The 24,819-nt window shown below is 41.9% G+C and overlaps 2 protein-coding genes across 9 annotated transcripts in view; one reads left to right on the forward strand and one right to left on the reverse strand.

Annotated features, from left to right (window-relative positions):
- Positions 1 to 5,821, reverse strand: part of LOC108923548 (A-kinase anchor protein 2-like) — an 87,391-nt gene extending 81,570 nt beyond the window's left edge. For all 7 annotated transcript variants that reach the window (XM_018734367.2, XM_018734361.2, XM_018734358.2 and 4 more), the window contains exon 1: positions 5,410 to 5,821. The gene's annotated coding sequence lies outside the window, so the exon portion shown is untranslated. The remainder of the gene's footprint in view (positions 1 to 5,409) is intronic.
- The window catches only part of snx30 (sorting nexin family member 30), a 51,208-nt gene continuing 31,562 nt past the window's right edge, over positions 5,174 to 24,819 (forward strand). For both annotated transcript variants that reach the window (XM_018734370.1, XM_018734371.1), the window contains exon 1: positions 5,174 to 5,361. In XM_018734370.1, the coding sequence (XP_018589886.1) occupies positions 5,224 to 5,361 (138 nt within the window). In that variant the 5' untranslated portion in view covers positions 5,174 to 5,223. The remainder of the gene's footprint in view (positions 5,362 to 24,819) is intronic.

The raw sequence follows: 24,819 nt of genomic DNA on the forward strand, positions 1-24,819 counted from the left end.
CCCGTCGACCACGACTTTATTTACAGGTTAATTACTTATCAGTTACTATCTATTATCAGTTACTTGCACAAACCAATCTCTGTCCTTCAGATTTTCCAGAAACACAGCGGCAGATGAAGGGTCATTAAACTGTTGGATCTTCCCTTCATGTAGATACCTAAGACTGGCTGGAAAAGAGAAATCACACTACATTTTTCAAGCTTTAAATGCTCTGGCAAGCTCATTGAATTGGCATTTTTTCTGGATAGGGAAGTCAAGATAAAATCACAGAAAGGAATCTGTAAAGATGATGCTGGTTTTCTTTACTGCACTTTTCTTAATATCTTCCTTGTCAGAGAGTCCCAGAAATCAGAACAGAATGTTTTAGATGGGTCTTTGGGTCAGAAGCACAGGTGATCACAGCTCAATTGGAGGTGAATCAGGTGGCAGTCTTACCTAGGAACATGCAATTTGTCCTGCAGAAATTAAGAGGAATGTTTCCTTTGGCATTATCAGCCAGTCCCAGAATCTTCAATTTATAAGAGGTTTTTTTTTCCATTCCATCCAGGTTTTTCTGGTGCAACTTCACATTTAACTTGGTGCTGGGCTTGGTTTGGACATTTTGACATGCCTCCAGCTTGGTGCTGGCAAGTACTTTGGCAGCTGGAAAGACAAGGCAACTATCAATTTACCTTGGATATCTTCTTTCTCCAACAAAGCAGAGATCCTATGTTCAGTGCCAGCAAAAATATTTGCAAAACTATTCATACGATAAGTTAAGTCAGTGAGTTCTGTTTCCAGGGCCGCCATACAAGAGGAAACTTTAATTCAGCGTTAACATCATCCAGCTTTGCAAAATCAACTTCCATATGACTCATTTGATCAAACAGACCTTTTTACAATGCACACATGGATCTCTACACAACATTTGAGCATTTAATTGTCTCATCACTTAAAACTTTCATCCAAGCTGTCAGATCTATCTCTGAAGGTGAGATAATACAGCTGACAAGGGAGCTGAGAGCAAGAGGTATAATTCCTTCTTTGTCAGAGGATTGAAATGTATCCATAACAACTGTAAAGCACATGCTCTGAGTCAGTTATTTCCTAAAGGGCTCTATTCTAGATCTTTTCTCTTTCTGAAGGCATATTGATTAAAAAATAGGATAACCCTAGTCTTCCTTAGAATGAGACAATTAGATTCTGTTGATTTAAATAACTTAATACTGATATTAGGGAGCAGAAATAACAAAATTGTGGGTTTTTTGAGGGGAACCCGTTTATGCTGTCATTTTAAAAAAATGGCCATGTGGCAAGTCTGTTTTCCTAACTATAAAAAGATTTTTTACAAAAAACAAAATGCAACCTCTGGACAACATTAGTGAAGGACTCACCCTGCTGGTTTCATTGTGAGCTAAAACTGCTCATACATTTTAAGCCCTTCACTTTGTTAATACAGTACTTTATGTTTTCCTCTACCCCCTTTACTCTGCTGGCAAACAGGCATTGGCCTTCTGCTCATGCAGCTGTCTCAAAGAAGCAGCCATATCATGGACAAAAACCCCTCCATTGTTGTGACAGGAGTAAATCCTCTGGAGTTCCTCCTCCAGTCAACTGATTTCCTGACACCATAAAGCAACCTGTTCAGTTGATGATGGGGGTCTTGGGTTTTGCCTTGACCTCTGCCACCAATCAACCACACAAACACACAGTCTGAACCACTTGTCCCATATGGGGTTGCAGGGAGCCAGAGCCTAACCTGGCAACAGAGGGTGGAAGGCTGGAGGGGGAGGGGACACACCCAGGACAGGATGGGATGCCAGGACACCAGTCCGCCACAGGGCACCCCAAGCAGGACTTGAACCCCAGAACCACCAGAGAGCAGGACCCGGTTCAATCCACTGCGTCACCACGCCCCCCACCTAATCAACCCCTGAAGAGTAAAAAAATCTCGTAAAACAGGTCTCTATACTCATTTTCCAGAAGTATCTCTATACTGCGTCATCATATTGTCCATAAGCCACTGGGCAGTCGATGAAACCTTCTTCAAAACACACGCATTTTCAGAACCGCTTGTCCCATACGGGGTCGCGGGGAACCGGAGCCTACCCGGCAACACAGGGTGTAAGGCCAGAGGGGGAGGGGACGCACCCAGGACAGGACGCCAGTCCATCACAAGGCACCCCAAGCGGGACTCGAACCCCAGCCCCACCGGAAAGCAGGACTGTGGTCCAACCCACTGCGCCACCACAGCCCCCCTCTTCTTCAAAACAACGGAGGAGAAAGCTAAAATGTAATCCAGACGGCTACAGGCAGTGGATTATGCCAGGTGATACCCAGATCGATAGCACTGCATTTTCTAAAACCATCAGTAGGACTAAAATTGCAAATAAAACTTAGAAAATATTTAATACTGATGTCACCTTTGCCTTCAAGAAAAATGACTTCTCTTGTTATTAGATGTCTATTAGTTACAAAAGAAGGAGCAGTTAATCTAACAAAGCAGTGAGGTAGCTGACCTCTACCGGAGCATAGATGCACAGAACACATATGTGCTGACTTGTACACATGACATCCACACCCAAAATCCACCCAGGATATACAGGAAAGGCCTTACTTATACAAAAGCATTTTCCCTAAAAATTATCCCCTAGCCTGTACAGTGGAAACAACCTACACTACAGCAGAACTCACTCTTCCTCCAGTTGCAAGAGAGCCACATCTCGCTTATCCCAGAGGTTGACTTGCTAAAAAAACAAAGACTGAGGGCATAAGATTCAAACTGGTTAAAGATAGCAGTTCTTTTTACATAGTTTTGAAGCCCCCTGACATTGAGTTTAAATTTTAAAATCCACCATAAGCGTATTAAATTAAAACAAGAACCTGATTAAAATACCAAAATAAGGATAAAAACCAGCCACTATTCATCCTAATATCAAACCCCTCAGAGTTCTCTATCCTTGCCACTCCATACAAGGCTCCCTCGAGCAGATACATCATCACATTCGATCATCCTCCCCCTGGCATTGGGACCTCTGTAGAGTTCACGCATCCACTCTTCTTCTTTTTTTAAGATGTGTAGATGATCTTTTTCCATTTCAGGACTTCTGCCAGGATAGAGTCAGGCCTTCACTTCTGGAGTTTCTTGGCTATGCCAGGGCCTTCTTCAGTTCCCAGTTCCATTTCTGGCCTCGTCCCTTCTCCGGCCTTCTCCTGGAAATTCAGTGACTGCACACCTTGCTCCACATAAGAGTGCTTGTACTTTAGGCAGAGATGGCCAGGCACACCTTATTGCTTCAGATGTTGCAATGGTGAGGGTAATTGCAGCCCCTGGCAAAATGGCCAGTATCTAGACCACTTACATTTATTGATATAGCTGATGTTTTTCTCCAAGGTGATTTACAATGTTAATCTACAGAACCACTATATTACCAGCTGTCCCTGTTTTTTACATGTCATTGCTTCTACACATTACTCATCTCAGATGTCCCTGTGGCCTGCCTTGAGGTTAACATAGCATTGAAGAAAAGTGTAGACATCTCGGCAGGGAGAAAGGGATGGAAATCGCGGACGATAAAGATCTTCCGGTCAGTACAGCACAGCTGCTCGATCTTGCATTGTTTCAACTCCTTGTGTTTCTCCTATTTGGAGGTCTCCACCAGCTTCTGGTGGATGCCTTCGGCAAGGTCAGTCTCATTGACAAACTGTTGGGGCCCATTCCTTTAAATGCATAAAATGTTACCGACAGCCAAGCCCAGCACTTTGAATATCACTTCCCTGATGAAGGTGACATAGTCAGGGGAGTTCTCTTCTGCATCCATGCTCCTCTACTCCTCTATAGAGGTGTGTTTGAGCTTCATTCCTGCAACTCTTCTATTGGAGGTCTGCTACTCTTCTTCTTTTCTTCTGAAGATTGCTTTCCAACCGGGGCAGCAGAGATCCTCTTCTTGAGCCTAGCCACCTCTTCTGGGATGAGGCCATTGTTGGTCCTGTTGCAGCTGTCTCTGCCACTATCCTCATTGCCACCATCACTGCCACCTCCATTGCCAGTCCTCCTCCGGCTGATGTTGGCATTACAGCACCCTCAGAGAATGACTCCTCCACCCCTTCTCTGGTGAGCTGTTCTGGGTGGGCAAATCTTCCAAGGCTCCTTCCCCAGAGGAAGGACTTCCCACACATATTGCCTGCTATAAGAACATAAACCAGTGAAGCAATTAGTAGTGTAGTGGTTAGCTCTGCTACCTTTGGACTCAGAGGTTACAAGTTTGAGCCTAACCTCTGGCTGTAGTACCTTTAAGCAAGGTACTTACCCAAAATTGCTCTGGTAAAATTTTCTAGCTGTATAAATGGGTAAACAGTTGTAAAATACCTTCACATTGTAAGCTGCTTTGGAGAAAAGCCTCAGCTAAATGAATAAATGTAAATGAGTTCACAATGTGATACAAAACACCAATTGTCATTACCCAATATTGCATTCATAATGGTGTTTGCATTTAATTTTTGACAATAATTGCTGCTGTGAAAATTATGGGGCACGTTTGTTTATTTATTTAATCACTTGGATCCCTTGGAAGTACAAAGCACTTAACCCACTGCACGGGAAAGGACGAGTTCTCCTGGCAGACTGAGACTGCGAAGCGTATGAAACGCTTTACAGGTAAATTTTTACGGAGATATGCTGCCCCAAAAGACTGCATTCTGCTTCAGCAAGTCAAGCTGTACACCCGCCCATCTGCGGCTCCTTCCATTGTGTTCCGTTTACTGTGTTACACAAGACTGCGCGACTCAAAATGGCCGACATCCATTGACGTTAAGCGCCGAATTCCCTGCATAGTTTGAAATGTTCCCCAAATAAAACGCACGTAACCATGGAGCAGACAGTCAGCGTGTTTCACGTTTAGTGTCTGGTCTTTCCGTAAACGAATAATTTTTTTCTGACTGTAGAAAGAACACAGCAGCACATCACTCTCTCCGCTTTTCCAAAGTAACGGAGGCGAACGGGGCATCCGGGCACTTTGTCCGAGCGCTCTGCCCCTCCCACGCCCCCCTTTCCTCGATGTTTTACTTCCGGAATTGCGTGCTACCAGTCATATGACTGCTTGTATGTGTCGGGTAACCTGTACGGTACGAAATAAACTACCAAAGAATACATCTGTTGCCAGTAGCACAATACTTGTAGGAGACAGACAGACAGACAGAGAGAGAGAGAGAGACACTGTGTAGCGCTTTCCGCGGCTTTACACAATGAGCGCTGGCAACGCGAATTCGCTCACCTCCTCGGGACAGCAGTCCATTGAGGAGGTGAGCCACCCGCTGTCAGCCGAGGAATCCGTTCTGTCGAGCCCAGACACGGCCAACGCCGCCATCAGCCTCGCGGAGAAGGTATGCACCTCGTGTCCGCGTGCGCACACTACTTCACGAAGCCTTAACTTAACGTGTGTCGTTCCGGTGGTGGCGCGGCTCTGGCGTTTCTCTCAGCATCATCTAGCCGTGAACGCGACGTGTGCGGTAACAATGACCGAACTAATCTCTCCAGTTGTTAATTTGTGGGAAATCTCTGGCCAGTGTGTTCCCTCCCGGTGAGGAGTATCGTGTTTCACGCGCAGGTGTGAAGCGTGCTGCGCCTCTCGAGCTCTGATTTTGGTGCTCGAGGCAATAACGCGGTGCGCGCGCTCTTCCTCTCTTTCTCTCTCTTTACTCTCCCTCGCTTTCTCTTCGCCTTTCTTTTTCATTTTCTTTACTCTCCCTCTTTGCTTCTGTTCCTTTGTTGTGAGCTTTTAAATGCCCTGAAGTGGCTGCTGACCTTCGCGCCAGGATGTTCATGCGCTGCACATCATGTGCCCCCCACAGAGCCTGAGCTGCTGGCTCGGACACATGGTGGGTTCGAATCCAGCGTGCAGAAGAAGAATGGCCAGGCGAAGATGCCCCTGGTCCCACAGCGCTTGCATGCTGACGGCGACAAAAAAAATACCAAAGTTTCCTGAGTTTTCTGGCAAAATGTGTCAATGTGCAGCTCGCAAACCTTCACGTCTTATAATAAAAGAGTATGAAGCCGTGTGCCTTTTGCTGCCAGCTGCTGTTTACAAGCGAGTGGGGATTTCTGTTCAAAGAATTTATGTTTGTGTTTAAGAGCAACAAAATAGCAATGAACAATTTGTGTAATAACGGAAAAGCCTCGCGCAGCTACTCGTGTCACGTGTCCTGCTTCATATATGGTGGTGGACTGCGCTCAGAAATTACCTGTCTGTCAACATTCGCACCTTTCCTACTCTCGGTACAATCAGCTCTTTGTGTTTTTCTCTGACACTTACTTCCCTTTGGAGAAAGGCATCTGCCAAATGAATAAATATAAATGTAAACAAAAATAGTTTGGAGTTTTCCAGCTTCTCTTGTACGTATTTCATGTTGCTTTCAAACTGATGCAAGTGCACTGTTTCCACTTTGGTCTGCATGTTCTTGGAGGGCGGGGCAGTTTCAGCCGGTACCCGCTCTCTGGCGGGTCTGGGGTTCGAGTCCTGCTTGGGGTGCCTTGTGACGGACTGGCGTCCTGTCTTGGGTATGTCCCCCTCCCTCTTCGGCCTTGCACCCCGCTTGCCGCGACCCCGCTCGGGACAAGTGCTCGTTGACGTTGGTTGGTCTGCATGTTCTTGATGAGTTCCCCTGCTATGAAGCTTCTCAAATATGGATTTCACCACCTCATAAATATGAGACCTGGGATATGTAACAGCTGGTAGCACAGTGGTTAGGGTTGCTGTATTTGGACTCAAAGGTTGCAGGTTTGAGCCTCACCTCTGGCTGTAGTACTCTTGAGCGAGGTACTTACCCTAAATTGCTCCAGTAAAATTACCCACCTGTATAAATGGGTAAATAATTGTAACGTTAACATTGTAAGTTTATTTGGAGAAAAGTGTCAGGTAAATATGAAATAATATCGATTAAAGAGACCATTACAATTATGTCTAAGGGTGACAACGGAGCAGTCGCATTAGCTTGGAGAGCAGTGCAGCAACACAGTGTAAACTCTATTAGCAACAAAAGGAACTTGCGTTACAGTCGAGAAAGATTTTTTTTCAGGATGCATGATGAAGTGAAGAAAGGGATTAAGTTCAAACTTGATTGTCATGTTAATTGCACTGTAACAAATGTATGAATTGCTAGGAAGGAATCGTCAGTATTTGGATAAAGTTTTATGCGGCTACTCATGTGATGAACATTGGTTCATATGGTGGAAAGAAACTAACTGAACTTAAGAATCATGCATCTGCATCTAAGTATATCTTCCTGCTAAAGTAATGAACACATTGTATTTTCCATGAGATGTACGTCGCTCTGCTAAATGAATACATGTAAATATAATGTAAACTTAGTGTCTTTCGCTGTAAAATTGCTAATGCAGTAGTTTGAGATTGTTGTGCTGCCCCAAAACATGGATGCTTAGCAATCGTTTGGTTAAACCATGAGTTATGTTCTCCATCAGAAAATTATAGACGACAATATTGGGCAAGTTCTCCATGAGCTGAACCACAGCTGAGTCATGCAGCAAGACAGTGATCCTAAATTTGCAAGGAAGTTAACATGGAAGAGCCACGTCAAAGTACTGATCTGAATTCAACTGCAATACGGCAAGGCCTCAGTCGGGCCTTTTATGGAGGAAAACGCACACAAATACTAGCGTACTAAACCAGTTGTTTTGGGGGGGAGCAGGCCGAATGACGCCAGGTTCCAGTCAGTAGGTACAGAAGTGTTTAGTTGCAACCATTACCAGTCACTGACTTCTTGTATTGCAAATATTGCATCTGTAGATTTTTTCCAACGGAAAAGAGTCCATCGTGGCAAAAAGTTTCCTTGGACTTTTTCGAGAAGTATTAACAGTTTATGTTTTTTCATTACCCGAGCTAGCGTACTAATTTGAATTGAAGTGTGCCAGCAGAAAATGATCGTCAGCTTTCAATGCTGCCTCTCATTTTTAAGAAGAGAATGAGATGGAAGATGAACAGGCTGTATAATTGCTTCTACATCTGCCACTTTTGAGCTGTCATTCTTCACCTCCATGTAGTACAGTAGATACAGCTTCAGAGCTGATGTCCAGTTGTCTGTGCATCACGGTAAAGGACATGTAACCTGGGTTGGTTCTTAAATTTCAAACGGTTTTATTTCTTATTATTGATGTTTGTATTAGGTATTAGTGAATTTCTTGTAATTTGTACAGTAATAAAGGGATCTCGGAGCAGATGAGAACCGATACCCCCTGGTCTAGATCTGGCTGTTACTAGATCTTTACTGTGCTTTCTTATTCGAAATGTGTCATAAGTACTCCTGCCAGAGAACTCAAAACGCACTAACTTAGTTCAATATCACTTATATTTTTGCCTTACAGTAACTGCATATAGAACTGATGAGAAACCTCTCACCTGCTCAGTGTAACATTTGACTTAGAAACTTTTCAAATAATGCACCATCTTTCAGCCCCAGTTGAATTTGTAATTTGTAAGGGACCAACTGTACAGTTATTGTGGAGGTTTTTTTTTTTTTTTTTTTTCCTCAATATTTCTGTGGAGTGAAAGAAACACATGTTTCCAACCTTGGCCATTAGCTGACAGTAGAATGCTCTCATCCAGGAGTGTGACAGAAGCTTTATTCATCTCACTTCCACAGTATTTAGTGCCTGTGTATGGTATTGCTAAGTGTTTATGATAGCGTAAAACAAAGAATGGTGTACATTTGATGAACCAGCCAACAGCATTGAGCAGGAATTTGTGGAGAGACTATATTTAAATTTTGGCTAATTTTAAACTATTTTTATTTTTATGTAGTTCAGGATAAATAAGTGTTATGAAAAGTTTGATTTGTGTCTATTATTGCTGTATCCAGGACTTTTGCACCAGTTTTCCTGTACATAAATTGAGGTATGTCTGCACTAGGTTTTTATTGCTTGTTTACATAATTTTAGATAAGTTTGTTGAAAGTGGCCAAAGTCTGAAGAATATTCATGGTACTGTATTCTGTATTGTTACATGAATGTCCTTATTAATCCTGACTGCTGACCAATTTAAAATATGCCAGTGACATAGTATGTTCCTGAAATATTAATCAGATAAGCTGTTGATGTTTGTCTTCTGTATTTCAGTTTAAATGCAAAAATTTCCACTGCTGAGACTTAGAAATAGGACAAGAATTCTGTTCATAACTCAATTTGTTTTTAACTCCAGAGTTACTCACTTTTACCACTAAACCACAATCAATACAAGTTACATCATTTATGTGATAGGTTGTGTCAAAGCCTCAGTTAAAGCTATGCTACATTAAAAGCCTGTCCCAGAAACGTAGGATTTGAAATCCAGTGTATTCCTGTGTGACACCTGTTTTATTTTTTTAATTAACTTCAAGATGCATTATAATTCCAGATTATCTAAAATGTATAAAAATGTTGTGCATTATATTTTGCGTTGGAGGTTCATTGCTGTGTTTCGGGTAAGTTTATTGTTGCTACTGCATTTACCCAATGCTAAATATAGCGCATTCTTCTCGTGTAGTTGTGCGGATAAACGGAAGCAATAATCATCTGTTCTGAGTTTTATGCACCTACTCGTGCGATGAACATCGGTGCATAAAGTGGAAAGAACAAAGTTTACTTAAGAATCACATGTCTGCAACTCTGTCTCTCTTTCTCCTAAGGTAATGCACAAATTGTATTTCCTCTGAGATGTGCATTGCTTTGGAGAAAGTCTCGAGGGGTTTTTCGTGATGCATTACTGTGTTACAAAATAAGTAAAAATTTAGTTTTTATTAATTGTTTATTTGGGCTTCTTATCTGTTAGTGTTGAATTGAAGAGCTGATTATCCAAAAATGCAGAGACAGAGAAAATCAAATCTTTCAATTTCACTGCCTTCGGTAAACATCAACATTGTAGCTGAAGTCATCACTCCTTCTTTGAGGTTCCGTGTAATTTACACCAACTACTCATGTACTGGAAGGGCACGGTGGCGCAGCGGGTTTGGCCGGGTCCTGCTCTCTGGCAGGTCTGGGGTTCGAGTCCCGCTTGGCATGCCTTGTGATCTACTGGTGTCCTGTCTTGGGTGTGTCCCCTCCCCCCCCAGCCTTACGCCCTGCATTGCCAGGCTAGGCTCCAGCTTGCCGCGACCTCACTTGGGACAAGTGGCTTCAGCCAGTGTGCGTGTGTGCGTGTGTGCGTGTGTGAGTGTACACAAGTACCACATACATGTATCATGAAAATCTTCCTGAATGCTTCTCCGCAGACTATGGACAAAGACAATAGAAACACTGCACAAACAAAACAGCTGACAAATAAGCTGTAAAAATGCGTTTTGTAGTAGTTTTACTGTATGACCATAAAAACTGTCCTGAAATGTGTGCTTTGCCATCAAAATATCCATACCCCAAACTGCAACTACTTGATATCCATAGTAGCATTTAATGAGTGATAACAGAAACAGCTGGCAATGAGAGGGTAGCACAGTGACACAGTGGGTAGTGCTGCAGCCTCACTGTCCCTGGGCTGTTTGGGTGTAGGTTTGAATCCAGCTCAGTGTGTGTGGAGTTTGCATGTGCTCCCCGTGCCTTTGTGTGTTTCCTCTGGGTGCTCTGGTTTCCTCCCACAGTCCAAATACATGCTGTTTCAGTGAACTGGATACTCCATTTTCTGTGTTGCCTGTAGTGTGTGAATCTGTGTGGCTGTCATGTGATGAGCTGGTGTCCCATCCAATGTGTACCCGCCCCCCCCAAACTTGCACCTACCTGCTATAGGTTCCGGACTGCTGCAACCCTCACTTAGTCGGTGAGCGATTAGTATGATGGAGGAGGATATTCTTTGCAAAGCTTGGGTGTGGTGGAGAAAGTTTGCAGTGCGCGTGCAGAAATCCGAGCTGTGATTGCATTTGCAAGGTGACCTCATGGGGCGAGTTTCTGTACAAATGCTGATTAAAAAGACGGATTGGAAACGAGTATGTGGGGGTTATTCATTCATTCAGTCCTTAATTTATTCGTTTGAAGGCGGAATTTAGCAGCAAAATCGTAATTTCCGTGCTCAGTGTTGAAAATGGGAACGAGTCCAGGAGGGTTGGCAGCTATGAGATGAGCTTCTGGGAAGGATAAGCGCTTGAAATGTTGTTGACAAACAGCATATGAAGTGCAAAAACAATTAGTGTGTCTTGTTTACTGATATTATAACAGCTGTACAGCTGTGCTTGAGAAATAGAAAAGAATACAGCTTGTTCTTACTGCCTAATTCAATTTTTCCTCAATTTTCAGTATCATGTTCAGTTACAATTGTCAGTTTCTTTGTGTATTTCTTGAATTGACATCAGAAGCCCCAAAAGGGTAATTTGTTAGAATATCACCAAATCCCATTAGAACAGACAGTTACCTCAATAATTGACATTAGTTGCCATAACATCGTTAAGCAGTTTCCCTTAATTAAATTTACTAGAAATTATTATTAATAATGCTCTGTCTGCCTTGCTACACTTCCTATATACAGTAAGCTTAAATGCTCACAAAGATAAGCATTTAATGTATTATTTCAGCCTTTAATACAAAAAAACAACAGTACAGACAAAGAAATGTGTGAAAACTGGAAAAAAATTTGCACTCCGTGGACACACTGATATGGCTTCTCACAACGCTGAGCTGCGCCATTCAGCATGACTTTGAACTCCTCAGTCTTTGCAGAGTTCACATGTTCTCCCCATGTTCTTCAGTTTCCTCTCAAACACAGTTCAGCAGAACTGGTCACTCGATTGGTTGTGTGTGCGTGCGTGCGTGCGCGTTTGTGTTTGCATTTTGATTTTCTTCACGCTTTATTAAGTTTTTTTCCCCACTTGGAGTAGCTATGATGAACTTGAGAGTTAGAGAATGAAAGCACAAAGAGGAGACTATGTAGAGAGATGCTGATCAAACATGCACCCACAGCGCCCTTTGATACACATCCCTCACCCATAAGGGAGCATAAAGGGGGCCTCTGAAGGATGAAGTTGGCTATTTTTCCACATGCAGTTGATACTGCCCTCCCAGTACTTTTTGTTGTTGCCAAAAAAAAAAACTATGAAAAGATGATATTAAATTACGTTCATCATAAATGCAGATTTTTGTAAGTCAAACATTCATATTTCAGGTGCTCACTACATACAGCACAGGGATAAAAGGCACAATATCTAATAGAAGTGGTCATGTGACACCATATAAGCAATTTCAGAAAGTTGAACAAATTTTCCAAAATTCATTACAATTAAGATACAGGTCAAATTTTAACTTTGCCATTCCACTGTTTTGAATTAGACAATTAAGCTCTCAGTTGAAAGTTTGTGGGTGGGACCGTTTCAGTTCTGAAATGTTTTGGTGCCTTGGTTTCACAATTTGTGCTTCCTTGCGCGCTGTTCTTCTGTGGATCAGCAAGCAGGACAGATGTGTTCAATCTTGGCACTTTTGTGTGGCTTCAAATGTTCCCAGAACTTCAAAGAGCTGCTGAAGTTTGGCCATTATTAAGTATTAGGACTTGGTCAGAGCAAAGATGCTTCTGAACCCTGAGGCATCATCGTAAAACATGGTAGCCGAAGCCTGAACGGATCATCTTACCCTAGCTATATTTCAGTTTTTTTTTCTTTTTTTTGTGCTCTGAAGAAATTTCCAGCCTTTTTTTGATGAAATACCAGATCGATGTTCCAGTGATCCCCTTCATCTGCAAAGACCTGGTAGATTTCAGAAAGGTAATTTTTTGTATTCTATGAAAAGTGTTTTGGCATTGTAATCTGTGTAAAAGGAAAAAAAAAAAAACTTGACTGAGAGTATATCTCTTATATAGACCTGCATTGTTTTAATGACATCTTTCTCTCTTGTCAGTTTTCTCAGGGGTTCTGTCAGAAGAAATATCCTTGATGTTTTCCTCAGAGAACTTCTCAGGATGGAGGTGACAAGTCATAAACTTTGGGTCTGTCCAAGTCAGTGGATATTGACATGGGTTCAGAGATTCCTTAAGGGTAAGACTTGTTTTCTAGTATAATGTAAACATAAATTTTTTAATTCCTCTGAAGTATGTGCTGTTCCTTAATTTATATCAGCAGCATTATTAAAGATTGCCAAGGCTAAAAGAATGGCTGTGGTGGTCTGAAGGTTTTGGAATTTATGATTTGTGAGGTCTAGGTACAAATATGTAAGTGATCACTAGTTTTATAAATAAATTATCTTCAATGATTCTCAAGAAGAGAGGTTCTCTGGTACTTTATCTTCTTCTATGCCATGTGTTTTATATTCTCATTGAAAACTAATGCAATGGAAATGGGATATTTCTTAATAAAGGTGGTATTTAATATTTTGCAGTTGATGAGACTTTTTTGTGTTTTACTGTTTGGTTAACATTATTTCTCGATTTAATTGCAGGTGATCTGATTACCCAACAATTTGGGAACTTCTGATTCAAAATGAACCAAAGTTCCATGTATCTTTGCCTGCTTGGAAATGTATGTTTTTGTTCTATGAAGGCCTCCAAATCCTTTACGGAGCTCTGGGGCATTTCTGGAAGAACGGATTGCCATCATCTTTTGGGTGCATACCAAAAAAAACAGTTTCTCCACCAGTGAATCTCTTACTGTAATAGCATGAATGTGGTACAGCGTTCACTTGAATGAAGAGAAAAGAAAAATGGTGGAATCACCAGAAGTGAATTGTGCCGAATGAGACCAGAGAGCAAAAGATGAAGAGGAATATCTTGCTTGATGTAAATGAAATCTTTGAAGGGATACAGAGCAGGCAAAAAGGTCTAAGCAAAACTCAACACGCCAGGGAGATTGTTGAACGAAAGGAGGGCACATTGACAGGAATTCAAAGGTGTTACAGGAGATGTGGGATACACTGTCACATCCAGCTGTGTGTCATTCTACTGCTCTGCTCTCCACTGTTTCATGTGTTTCATATCGCTGATGTTTGGACAATGTTCTGTTTACATTTGTTCCCAATGCCATACCTGTGGATTGCTATCCAGTATTATTATTCAATAAAATACATTAACAGTATAGGTTGTTTTTGTTTGCTTTTTTGCTGTGAAAACCATTGTGCCAGTGAGGTATTACAGTAAATTAAAAAATTTAAATTTCCTAAAATTGTACAGCTTTCAGTCTGCAAAAAAGTGTGTTTCTGTATATATACACAATTAAAAGCTTAAAAGGAATAAAATGTCACTGTTTCAGTGAAAGAGTTGTTCAGGTGCGTATTTATATAGGTAGCTTCAGGGAGGGACTGGGAGTGAAAAACGGCCCTGGATTTTCCTCCCAAATAGGCCACACCACAACTACAAACAGCTGCTACTATCTCACAATATTACAGCAGTCGATGTATCGCATTTATGGCAAATAACATCACAAAACCCATGGTGATTGAAATAAATTTATTATTGTATGAACTAAAATACTTGAAATCTATATAAAAAGAGCAGAATGCATAAATGTATAATATGACATATAATGATAAACATAAACCTAGAACAACAGAACTATTCTACAATTTGAGTATTCGTGTGTGTGTGTGTGTCACTGACACTATGCTTTTCGCTCCTGCAACTACCTTCACCCTGAATAAGCAAATGAATACAGATAAGTTGATTTCAGATAAGTCTCAGTGTAACATCTGTCACTTAATATTAAAGCAATCCTAAATTACTTTTAGATTTCTTATATATTCTTATAACACTTTGAATGTTATGGAAAGCAAACACATTGTTTTAGGTTTATTTTCAAACAAAATGGTTGTCTGCGTGATGTTATCTCAATCTTGGGGAGAATTATCGCCTATGTTTTGCTATAATTTCAGCTATAGATAACTTGAGAACACCTGATTATGCAAACTGACACGTAGCACCATTAGAGCTGTTAAATTCTGTTTGTTTTGATGTGAGTTCGTGACCAGTTCGTGGGCAATTTAAAACGGGATGAATGGGTGTGAATTTGGATATTGGCTGGGTTAGCCTACATGCCACGATCAAAATAATATCGTTTTGGCGTCTACTGTTGCCACGCAACGAGAAAAGTCATGCTGCAGCCAAGCTGAGTGAGAGTGACCACCATGTGTGCACAAATTATTTGCAAACTCGCTCATTCTCATGTTACATGTTAATCGGAGCAATCACCTTAGGCTACTTCATTTACTCTATTTTCTAACTCAGTAGCAATGTTGTAACCCGTTGTAGAATCGCTGCTATCTTGTTATGAATGAATGGAATTATTCACGTCAGACAATGCGGAGTGATAAATAGCAGTGAACGTTCGGACTAGGGATGTCCTGGGACTTTACTATAGTGCTGTTCATAGGCTACATGCTCTATAGTGAGAGAGGCGGGCAAAGGTAACCTGATGTAACTGTCCTGAGAGGCAACTTACCAGAACCATTGGCTCAGGAGCAACTGCTGCTGTCTTTCCCTCATCAGGCTCAAGATTAGAGCTACTGCTGCTGGCAACACTATTGCCAAACATCTGTTTTTTTTTGCATTTTGTAGCATCGTTCTCTAAGGACTTCGCTTTTTTTTTCTTTTAGCTTCTCCCAACCGCCTTTACCTTTACGTTTTTTGCTTGCCGTCATGAGCCCACTCTCCTTTGCGTCAGTTTCGGTTTATTATAAGCAAAAAAAGATTGCATTAGCGCCCCCTTTTGTCGGCTGTCAACGTCACTTAATTTGACACTTTTTCTTTGATGATGAACCAGCCAGGTCGACAGCCGTCGGACGGACGGCCGTTCTGGACTTCTCCAGAAAGTCCAGATGGTCAGTCCGCCCCAGGTAGCTTGATAACTAAAGCTGCGCCATAGCCAATCTCTGCCACACAGTACAATTGAAAGCAATGTTTAGCTGAAGTGCAATTCTGCAAAAGGTGGTGGTGTGATCTGTAAAACTTGATTTTGTTGTTGCCCATATAATGTATGCATTAGTTGGTATATATTTAATGCATTAATCAATTTATGAAGACAATACATTATTGGTCAATTTAATAGAGAGTAGGGCACTGTATGTAAATGAAAAAACTTTTTTTTTAAACACACATTTTCAGAACCGCTTGTCCCATACGGGGTCACGGAGCCTACCCGGTAACACAGGGTGTAAGGCCGGAGGGGGAGGGGACACACCCAGGACGGGATACCAGTCCGTCGCAAGGCACCCCAAGCAGGACTCAAACCCCAGACCCACCGGAGAGCAGGAGTGTGGTCTAACCCACTGCGCTACTGCACCACTGCACCCCCCTCAGCTTTTTTTTAAACATTTCTATTTTATACAAAACCCCTGACTGATACAGATTAAGGGGTGCGGTGGCGCAGTGGGTTGGACCACGGTCCTGCTGTCCGGTGGGTCTGGGGTTCGAGTCCCGCTTGGGGTGCCTTGTGACGGACTGGCGTCCCGTCCTGGGTGTGTCCCCTCCCCCTCCGGCCCTACGCCCTGTGTTACCGGGTAGGCTCCGGTTCCCCGTGACCCCGTCTGGGACAAGCGGTTCTGAAAATGTGTGTGTGTGTGTGTGTGATACAGATTAACCACTAAGGAGAAGAGTTGGGAAAACCTGACCTGCCAAAAAAGTAACTACAAAAAAAGAATTGTCTAATGGTCTAAATAGTTTTGTTGGTTCAGCTGGCTAGAAAACATGATGTGGCAGGTTAAAACAATTTTGGGTGTCCCTGGATGTTACACTGTGAAAAATGCATTTAATAGTCATATACTGTTATCCCGCAAAATTACTAATGTAATGTTACAAAAAACTCAAGGTTTAAAAAAGAATAAAAAAAGAAGAAAAAGGTGGTCAAAATCAATGTTTAATTTGTAAGATTCTGGGAACCTTTGTGACATATTGTGAATTTGCATTGGAAGAATGACATTAAAATAGTCTGGTTTGCAATTCTTTTCTTAAATTTGCAATCATCTGAGTAATGTGGCTGAACATTTACCTGAGTCCTCTGTTATAAGGCAGTGAAATGTTAATAAAACAATAAATAAGCCATGGAGGGTGTGGTGGCGCAGTGGTTTGGACCAGGTCCTGCTCTCCCCTAGGTCTGGGGTTCGAGTCCTGCTTGGGGTGCCTTGTGACGGACTGGCGTCCTGTCCTGCGTGTGTCCCCTCTGGCCTTACGCCCTGTGTTGCCAGGTAGGCTCCATGACTCTGTATGGGACAAGCGGTTCAGAAAGTGTGTGTAAATAAGCCATATACATATATTTACTGATATAATTATTAGTACTATGAATACATTAGCTGAGGGAGAAAATTACAGCAAATAATGGACTAGGTCAGTACTATACCTCAAAAAGATTCTTATAGGAGGTTTTTCGTTTGAAGTTTTCATTTATTCAGCTCACAGATCTATAAATGAACAATAAAAATCTTTAATCTAGTACAGTACAATCAACTACCTTTCTAATTTATACCTAATATAATACAATTAAGAGGGAGACCCTTGTGTTTTTAGTTGAATTTTTTTGTTGTTCATTCATTGAACACTTTTCATCAAAGCAACATACAGTCTTCTACACAGTTATACGACTGTATTTTTTAACAAACCCATTCAGGGTAAGTACGGTGCTCAAGGGTGCTGTAGAAGAAGGTTGGGTTCTTCAAGGGGAAGCAGTTTTTTTAAATGAAATAAATCAGTTTCTCAAAACAAAATACATATGTATTTACTTTCAGTCTTTTTTCAGCCCATTCATGCACAGGTAATTGTGAGCACAATGTCATTTCTAACTGGTAGCTGTATGGTGTCTACTGTTCATACATGTAATTGTAAATGGCTAATTGCAGTATAACACAAACTCTCATAAAAATGGACACTTTTTTGACCTCGGTGTCCATGTAATATAGGATATAGAGTGCATGTAGTTCCTCTCATTTCAGCTGTTTGATTTTTCATTTTGCTCGAAACCTTAAAAAGTCTCCTTTGATTTTTAACCCTTGATTAAACCCTTGATTTATTCCAGTCCGAATTTGGTACATACAATAGGTTTTTTGGACTAACCACTTTGTTTTTTAAAAGCTGCTGATTGGTAAAACTGTGGTTGCCAGGTGCCTGGCAATTTAGAGAAAATTTAAAGAATACTTTGGAAAGGAACACTGAGAAAAATAGTTTTGATCTCTCAGCACTACAAATTTGTTGAAATTTTGGATCAGTTTACCACTGTTGGGGCTACAGTATTAAACCTTTTTTTTTGTTGTATAAATTTAATCATTTAAAGTGTGTCCTATAGAAGAGCAATTTTCTCTCAATAACTCATATGAGTTTGGTCTTTGGTTTTGATTTTCTGCCATTTTTTCAACCTTTAACAAACATATCAGCTTTGTTCGTTGGATAGATCAGCATGAATGTGCAACACAGATACTGTTGACAAAGGCGTTTAAAAGTTGTATAAATGTTGTTGATTAATCAACGTGTCCAGGCCCTAGCTGCCAGTCAGTTTCAGTGAGTGAATTTTTCAGCAAAAACAGCCATAACTCTTGAAAAGTTTTCATGAAACTCGTACACTTGGAAGCTCAAGTACTGGGACAGCAAAGTGAAATCGGTTTCTTTTGTGACATATTCAAGAAATTTCTATTTCAGATCAAAAGATGAATATGAGACTAGAAGTTCAGCATGCCGCACATCCCTTACATGCAATAAGTACCTCAAGTCTGTCATTCATGTATACCACTCTTTATATTTTCTTTTAAGATGCTCTGAAAAGCCTTGACAGCAACCTCTTAAAGTTGTTGCTTATTTTGGGGTTTTTGGTTTACCAGTTTTCCAGTACTTATGGTTTTCTCTGTTTCTGCCTGTAAAACAACACAAAATCACAAATGGCTGCCCAGTTTTAGCAAAAAGTGCACAGTGATTGGTGCACCTTAAGCGCTGTTATACACTGCCTGGCCAGAAAAAAGTCACCGCCTGGATTTCACTAAGCAAATAGGTAAGAGCCTTCCATTGGATAATTACTGCAGTGATTAATATGTTTCAGCTGGCAACAAGTTATTTAACCCTAACTGATGCAGTGAACAGCTTCTTATTTCTTAAACAACCATGTTGGAAGACATATCCTGCAGTCGTGTAAAAGCTTTTACTGTTTCAGAAGGGTCAAATTATGGGCCTCCATCAAGCAACGAAAACTAAGGCGATTGCTGGAACTACTGAAATTGGGTTAAGAACTGTCCAACGCATTATTAAAACCTGGAAGGATAGTGGTGAACCATTATCTTTGAGGAAGAAATGTGGTTGGAAAAAACCTTCAATGAGCGTGATCAGAGATCACTTAAACGTTTGGTGAAATCAAATTGTAAAAAAAACAGTAGAGCTCACAGCTATGTTTAATAGTGAAAGTAAGAGCATTTCCACACGCACAATGTGAGGAGAACTGAAGGGATTGGGACTAAACAGCTGTGTAGCCTTAAGAAAACTACTTTTCAGTGAGGCTAATTGGGGGGGGGAGGCTTCAATTTGCTAGGGAGCATAAAGATTGGACTCTAGAGCAATGGAAAAAGGTCATGTGTTCTGAGTCCAGATTTACCCTGTTCCAGAGTGATGGGCAAGGGTAAGAATAGAGGCAGATGAAGTGATGCACTCATCATGTCTAGTGCCTACCGTACAAGCCTGTGGGGGCAGTGTTATGATCTGGGGTTGCTTCAGTTGGTCAGGTCTAGGTTCAGCAATGTTATGTGCTCAAACAATGAGGTCAGCTGACTACCTGAATATAATGAAAGCCCAGGTGTTTTCATCAATGGATTTTTTTTTTTTTTTTCTTCCCTGATGGCACGGGTGTATTCCAAGATGACAATGCCAGGATTCATCCAGCTCAAATTGTGAAAGAGTGGTTCAAGGAGCATGAGACATCATTTTCACACATGGATTGGCCACCACAGAGTCCAGACCTTAACCCCATTGAAAATCTTTGGGATGTGCTAGAGAAGACTTCACGCAGCGGTCCAACTCTCCCACCATCTATACAAGATCTTGGCGAGAAATTAATGCAGTTCTGGATGGAAATAAATGTTGTGACGTTGCATAAGCTTATTGAAATGATGCCACGGTGAATGCGTGCTGTAATCAAAGCAAAAGGTCCAACAAAATATTAGTGTGTGACTTTTTTTTTTTTGGCCAGGCAGTGTATATTTATAGTTAGAGTAAATCTCTTGTAATCCAGTTGGTTTTTTCAGTGTTATTGACATTACTGTAAGGAAGTGCCTTTGTTGTCTGGTTCTTTGAAAGAGTAGAGGCAGCAAAAACCAGAAGTCATAACTATGAAGCTTTTCACGCTTGACTGTTCCACACACTTACTTCCCCAAACTTACACTAACGACTGACCACATGGTGCTACAGCTCAAAAAATTTGTGAAGACTTTCTTCACCTCAAAAACACAAATTGCTGGCTCTTTCCTACCCTTTCAGATTTTCTCTAAAACCTTTAAAAGACACATGGTCTTAGAGTCCTCTGTCCAGTTAGCACCATTAAAGTTTTGTGAAATGGAGGTCTGAACACTAGGCAGAACAAATCATCAATGTTGTAATGGTAGGAGAATCCATGAGAGTTCATGACAGAGCTAAGGGAAGGGGTGTGAAAGGAGAAGGGTGGGAGGCATAGCAAAGCAATGGTCGAGAGAGACTGAGGGGAAGACAGGTAGCTACTCTAAGCCACCTTGTATGATCTATCCAATAGATACAACGTAGCTTATGTTCATGTTGGAGAATTGTCACTGCAGGTAATTGTGTTTTTGTAAGTTTGTTTTCTATTGCTGTATCCCAGCCCACATTTCCATTGTGTAATTCTGCATACAGATTGAAGCAATCTGTCGTGTATTATGCATTTGTTGATTGTTTCTTTCTGTGTTTGCAATTCCAAAATCCAATAGTGTTGTGTACTGTAGACTGCACATTACTCAGGTGTTTACAATAATTGCACCGCCCCTTTGTTTTTGTTTTCGTGACACATAGCGGTACCCTCGTGGTGCAAAGACGAGAGTCTACCGGCAGGAGTTTACCATTACTATGTGAGTTCAGCTGTCCACATTGTGTTGTGTGAGGGATCAGGTGCAGAAAATGTTTGACATTAAAGTTGTCTGTGGCAACCAAACTACGCGATATCACCATCATGAGAAATCCAGACGCTCCCACCGTTACAACAACCTGCTGTATCCTTGTCTGTCAAGCGTTCAATCCTGTTGCAATCTGTCAGTCTGCTGTTAGGAAGGCTGACCTCATTGCAGCCTCAGCTTTCCACCTCCCACTAGACCTCCTGGCCTTGACAGAAATTTGGAGCACCCCTGATAATACAACTACACCTGTAGCCCTCTCTGGCACCTACTGCTTCTCATATATCCCTCATCCTTCTGGCAGAGGTGGAGGCACAGGCCTGCTCATTTCTCCCCAGTGGGGATATTCCATTCCCTCTTTCCACCTGCTTTGACCTTCCCTCTAATTGAATTCCATGTTCTCTCTATCATTGCCCTAATCACACTCATTGTGGACATTTTGTATCACCCTCCTGGCCTTCGCTGCTGCATCCTGGATGACCTTAACCTCTAGTTGAGCTCTCTCCTAGGGGACAACTTTCCATTGATTCTCCAGGGTGGCTTCAACCTGTATGTCGGGGACATTTATGCAAGGTACCTTCTGTCACTCCAGGAGTCCACTGGCTTCTCTATGTTCCAGTCCTTTGCCGTTCATTAGGCCAGCAATCACTTCGACCTTGACTCTCCAAAGTATGGCTGTCCTGTCCTCTCTGTTACTCGGCTGCACGTCTCTGATCTCATCACTACTAATCCATCTTCTTCTTCTGTGTCTCTGTTTGTCACTTTCTGGCACAACCTGAAATTTCTCTCCCTCTTTCCCTCTCCTCTGCTGCACTATCCTTTCTCCCTTCTGCTGCACAATTCTTTGAGCTTTCCACAGACAAAGCTACCAGTGTCTTTCTCTCAGTCCTGTCCTCCTCTCTGTCCTCTAACTTGCAGCACACCCCTGTTCCATCCCTTGACTACAAGATATACTTTGTGCTAATACCACCAAACTCTGGGATGGAAAACGATGATGAAGGAAATCAAAGACTCTCAAGGACCTGGAAGTTTACAAGGAATGCCTAGCAACCTTCCACTCTGTTGGTTCTTCAGCTAAAACCACCCTCTATAACAATGAACTACACTCTGAAATTAACAGTCCACACAGACTTTTCTCCACCTTCTCATTCTGACTCTCCCCTCCTCTTCCCCTCCTCTCCTCTCTCACACCTAATGTTTCACGCTGTTCTTCAGAGACAAATTCAACTCCATTGTGGACAAAGTTCTCGGAATCCACTTGCCCCGATCATGGTGAATCTCCGTGCAAAGTCACATTCTCCGCCTTTAATCCCCTTTCAGAAACTTAAATCTACGACCACCTGCTGTCACGCAAAGTCACTACCTGCTACTTTGATGTGACTTTTTTGCCTCTCCCACAGGACATTTTCCTGCAACATATCCCTTTTATCCCCTACATCATCAATTCCTTATTCTCCTCTAGTTACTTCCCATCTGCCTTCAAAATTGCCTTCGTTTCACTACTATTAAAAACACCCTCTCTGGATCCTGACTCAATCCGGAACTACAGGCCAGTCTCCCTCCTTCCTTTTATGTCAAAAACTGGAACAGGCAACCTGTGACCAGCTGTCTGCATTCATCACCCAGAATGATCTCCTCAATGTGCATCCGTCTGGATTCAAAGTTGGACATTCCACTGAGACAGCACTTGTTGTAGTATGAGATGCTCTCCAGTCGGCTAGAGTGGTCTCCCTCTCCTCAGTCCTCATCCTCCTTGACATGGCTGCAGCATTGGACACTGTCAGTCAGTAGATTGTGCTCTCCTCTCCTGGACAGCCTGGCATCAAAGGAATTGTACAGAAATGGTTTGAGTCCAACCTATCAAATAGATCCTACCAAGTGGTTTGCCAGGGCTCCTGATCATCCCCTCAGCCTTACTCAACTAGTATCACACAGGACTGGGTACTGGGCCCCCTACTCTTCTCAGTCTGCACCTCTTCCCTCTGCCTGTCATTGCCTTCATGGATTCTACTACCACTGCCGTGCTGATGACACCCAGCTCTTTTTTCCTTAGGCTCCAGACATTTCTTCATGCATTGCCGGCTGTTGCTCGAATGTCTCTGCCCTGATGTCTGATCACCACCTACAACTAATCCTTTCCAAAAACAGAAATCTTTCACCTCCCAGCTGGTTCATCTTTCCATTGAGGACTCTATCAAACTGGTCAACTTGCTAATTTTGCCTACCTCATCAGCTAAGAGCCTATGAGTAATGGTTGACTTAATTTTTTTTTCTCTGAACATATCAAAGCCACAACCTGATCCTGCAAGTACATCCTGCATATCATCTCCAGGAACCATCCTTATCTCGCAACAAACTCTGTGCTACTTCTGGTCCAAGCCGTGGTAATATCTCAACTGGACTACTGCAACACTCTCCTGTCTGTCCTTCTGCCTTCTGTCACCAAACCTCTACAGCTGAAACAGAATGATGCAGAATCAGTCATGTTTGACCTGTTAAAACACTCCCATGTATCCCTGTCATCATATCTCTGCATTGGCTTTGTATAGTTGTCCAGATCAAATTCAAGACTCTGGTTATGGCCTATAAAACTATAAACAGATATGCTCACCTGATCATTTGCTACACCCTAACTGGACTACTACCCTCCTCTACCTCAACCCACTTGGTGGACCCATGCACAAGAGGTCCTATATCAAAAGCATAAAGGTTTTTGGCTCTGACTCCGATGTAGTAGAATGACATTCCCTTCTCTAAACTGATGAATATCCGTACGCTTAAGAAGGGCCTCAAAACTCATCTCCTTTTCTTGACTCACTTTGCTGATCTCTCGAGCTCATGTATGGTATAAATGTTCATGCACCGTGACTTTATGATCATGCCCAGATAAGCCTTAACACTGCTGCTACTCTTGTATTGTATGTAAATGTTTGTGTACCTTTAAAAAAAAATTGTAGGAAGGTGATCAGGATTAGTCTATCCGGAGTTGTGTGCACCTACTCGTGCAATGAACATCGGTGCATAAAGTAGAAAGAAACAAACTAGATTCACTTAAGAATCACGTGTCTGCACCCAAATCTCTCATTCTGTTGATATCATGCACTCGTTGTATTGTTTTCTGAAATGTGCATTGCTTTGGAAAAAGCTTTTGCTAAACAAAGAAATGTAAATGTAACCAATTTCATTGCCAAACCTAAACTGTTCGAAAGAAGACAATAGGTGTTTCACAGTGTTTCATGGTACAGAGGTCAAGGAGAATAAGGACCAGGGAAAGGAAGGGAGCTAACTTCGCAGCTTCTGAAGGGCAGTTCTGCTGAAATGGCCAACCTTGATTCCAGACTGATAACTTTCAAAAAGATCACTGGCTAAGGAATTCAGATAACTTGTTTTAGGTTGCAGTTTGATTTGTTAAGCATTGTTCCCCACCTCTTCACTTTAGATAGATGTAACCCTAATGTTGCAGCACAGTTGACTGGAATGTAGTGCTTTTGCCACACAGCTCTTGAGATGTGTGTTTGGATGTGTGTTCAGACCTGCTTGTGTCTGCAGAGTTTGCGTGTTCACACAAATTTCTTGCAGGTGCTCGTTTCCTCATAAATTGATGACTCTACATTGTCCTTTCTGTTTGAATATGTCAGTAAATGAGTCTATTTCTGAAAGTTTCCTACAATGGGTTACCATCCCATTCAGGGTGTACCCTGCCTCATGCCCTGTGTGTTTGGGAAGGGGTCTGGAGTCCTATGACACTGCATTGGGTGAGCAGTTGTTAAAAATTGTTGGCTGGATGGATGGATGGATGGATGGATGGATGGATT

The sequence above is a fragment of the Scleropages formosus genome, chromosome 5 (assembly GCF_900964775.1).
Source record: "Scleropages formosus chromosome 5, fSclFor1.1, whole genome shotgun sequence".
Taxonomy (NCBI): Eukaryota; Metazoa; Chordata; class Actinopteri; order Osteoglossiformes; family Osteoglossidae; genus Scleropages; species Scleropages formosus.